The 2741-nt window shown below is 46.4% G+C and overlaps 1 protein-coding gene across 1 annotated transcript in view; it reads left to right on the plus strand.

Moving 5' to 3' along the window:
• The window catches only part of LOC118406667 (transaldolase-like), a 16843-nt gene that overhangs the window by 8293 nt on the left and 5809 nt on the right, over nt 1-2741 (plus strand). Inside the window, exons 3-4 of the mRNA XM_035806923.1 lie at nt 42-149; nt 526-718. Coding sequence (XP_035662816.1) covers nt 42-149; nt 526-718 — 301 coding nt within the window. The remainder of the gene's footprint in view (nt 1-41; nt 150-525; nt 719-2741) is intronic.

Here is a 2741-nt window from a genome sequence, read left to right on the forward strand (position 1 = left end):
GAGGAAGTAACTAACTTGTGGTTTTACATTGTATTTTTCGGGACAGTTGATGAACAGTTGACGGAGGCCATGGACAAGCTGTTTGTGAACTTTGGTGTGGAGATTCTCAAGATCATTCCTGGCAGGGTCTCTACTGAAGTGGATGCCAGGTCAGTTTTTCAAAAAAAATTTTCCCCATAGATCTAAGAAGTTTGAACAGAACTCTTATTGAGAATTTGGATATGCACTGGCTTTAGTATCTGTTACCTCGCATATCTTATTACCTGGACACCGACTATTAACCTTCATCAGTGCTTCATAGCCATTGTTTCTTGTTTATCCAGCATATATCCCCAGGTCACAGCAAAAAGTAGTTGCTCAAGCAACTAGATATGACTTTGGAAACGGTCAGACACCATCAGATGTTGCAGACACCATTCAATGTCTTTCGTCAGTGACACCAAAATCATATCCAGTTTCTTGAGTAACTGCTTTTTGGCGTCTCTTATTACTTGGATGTAAAACCTTCATCGACGTATACCCCAGGTTGTCTTATGACGTGGAGGGTTCCATCGCGAAGGCGCGAAAGTTCATTGACCTTTACGAGAAGGCGGGCATCAGCAAGGAGAGGATCCTGATCAAGCTGAGCTCCACCTGGGAGGGCATCAAGGCAGGGGAGCAGCTGGAGGCCGAGCACGGCATCCACTGCAACATGACCCTGCTCTTCTCCTTTGCACAGGTAGGGGGCACTGTGACATGACCTTTGTGTATGTATATGTAGTGTAAGGGACCTGACGATATTTACCGGGGGCGGGGGGGGAGGGCTGGTGCATCGGTGGTGGGGGGGGGCCATTGAAAAATTTTTTGAGCCGAGGGGGGGGCCATTGAAAAATTTTTTGAGCCGAGGGGGGGGCCATTGAAAAAAAATCGCCTTGGGGGCCATGATAAATACAAGCAAAATGTGCCCCTGAAATGCAGGAAATGAAGTTTCAGATGGTCAAGATTTCAATTTTTCTCTGGACGTCCCTTGCGACGGCTTGCGCCTCTGGCGCACACAACACTTCGGCACTCGTCGCCATCAAAAATCTGTCAATCAGAAAATTGTCATTACATTTAGCATAGTCTACCAGCGAAGTTTATCCCTCAAAATGCAGAAAATCGTGTCTCAGAGGGTCCAAACTTCATCATTTGAATGACATTTCTCCAGACCTACCTTGCGACGGCTCGTGCCATGCCCGGCGCTCGAAAAATCGTGGAAATACGTTGGGGGCGTCGTCGCCCTCAAAACCATGTGAAGTTCTAATAGAAAGGCTATTAAACTTAGCTTAGTCTGCCAGCAAATTTTGCCCATCAAAATTTAGGAAAGATCGTTTCAGATAGTCAAGATTTCCAAATTTTCCCGGGGGAGCATGCCCCCGGACCCCCCAAGGATTACGTTGATATAGTTCGCCCTCCCCATACTGAGAAATTTTCTGCAGCCGCCTCTGTGGTGTGATTCCATGTTCGCACGAAGTTTAAGAAAACTATAGAAACTAAAATTGGTATAAAGATCAATCCTGTGTGCATCTGTTCTTTGTATACGGAATGGTTCACGGACGGCAACGGCATAAAACATTACGATGTTTACTTTCGTGACAGCGGGCTCTCTGCTGCATATGACGTAATCATGGTGGCGCGAAATTTTTTTGGCAAGTTTGTAGGTTGCAATTGGCCGAAATAACTCCCGTTTTGGAAAGATTGAAGCAGTCTTGAAGCGGTTTTCGTAACGATATCGCTAAAATGTACCCAAGTCTCTTCCAACTACAACATTAATTTGTTTTCTTTTGTGTAAATTTCGTACGTGTAGTGGAAAAGATCGCCTTGGATTACCGTCCCTCCCCGCCCGCTTTTCTCTTCGTTGATTTGGACGCATAAAATCCACATTTTTTTTGCCTCACAGAATGCGGGAAATTTCGTTTTAGAGGGTCAAAAATATCAAAATTTCCTGGGTAGCATGCCCCTAACCTCCGAGACAGGTCGGGCCTTTGGCCCTCCGATCCCTGGACGGCCTTTAACAGCTAGCCGTCGGTCTGGCGGAAACGCTCAGTTTCGTGATCTTGCGTATTAAAGTTTAAACGTTACCAGAGACTTTTTTCTCGAAGATGGGAGAAGTGATATCAGACAAGGTAAGTCTTATAACCGTTGCAGCGTGAGTGTAACAACATCAAGTGCTACATGTTTGTATATATGTCATCAAAATGAAAACTCGGCTGTTGTAAAACTTTGGGAGATAACATATGCCCCAGCAGGACTCCAGCGTGCGCAATTTGTTGACGCGCGGGTCTTGACACCCCGATCGTCGTCACGTTCAAACAATGCTACCGCTATTGTTATTGCTATATTTTTTAACTGTGTGTAATGGAAAAGGCAACGAAAAATTTGGGGGGGGGGGCATTGAAAAATTTTTTGGGGTGGGGGGAGGGCCATAGAAAAATTTTTGGGGGCGGGGGGGGGGGGCATTGAAGCGGGTCTTGACACCCCGGGTACCCCTTGGGCGGGTCTTGACACCCCGATCGTCGTCACGTTCAAACAATGCTACCGCTATTGTTATTGCTATATTTTTTAACTGTGTGTAATGGAAAAGGCAACGAAAAATTTGGGGGGGGGGGGGGGCCTTGAAAAATTTTTGGGGGGGGGGGGGGCCTTAAAAAAATTTTTGGGGGCGGGGGGGGGGGGCCTTTAAAAATTTTTTTAAAACCTATTTTTCCCCCCCCCCCCCCCCC

Source organism: Branchiostoma floridae, chromosome 19, assembly GCF_000003815.2.
Source record: "Branchiostoma floridae strain S238N-H82 chromosome 19, Bfl_VNyyK, whole genome shotgun sequence".
NCBI classification, from domain to species: domain Eukaryota; kingdom Metazoa; phylum Chordata; class Leptocardii; order Amphioxiformes; family Branchiostomatidae; genus Branchiostoma; species Branchiostoma floridae.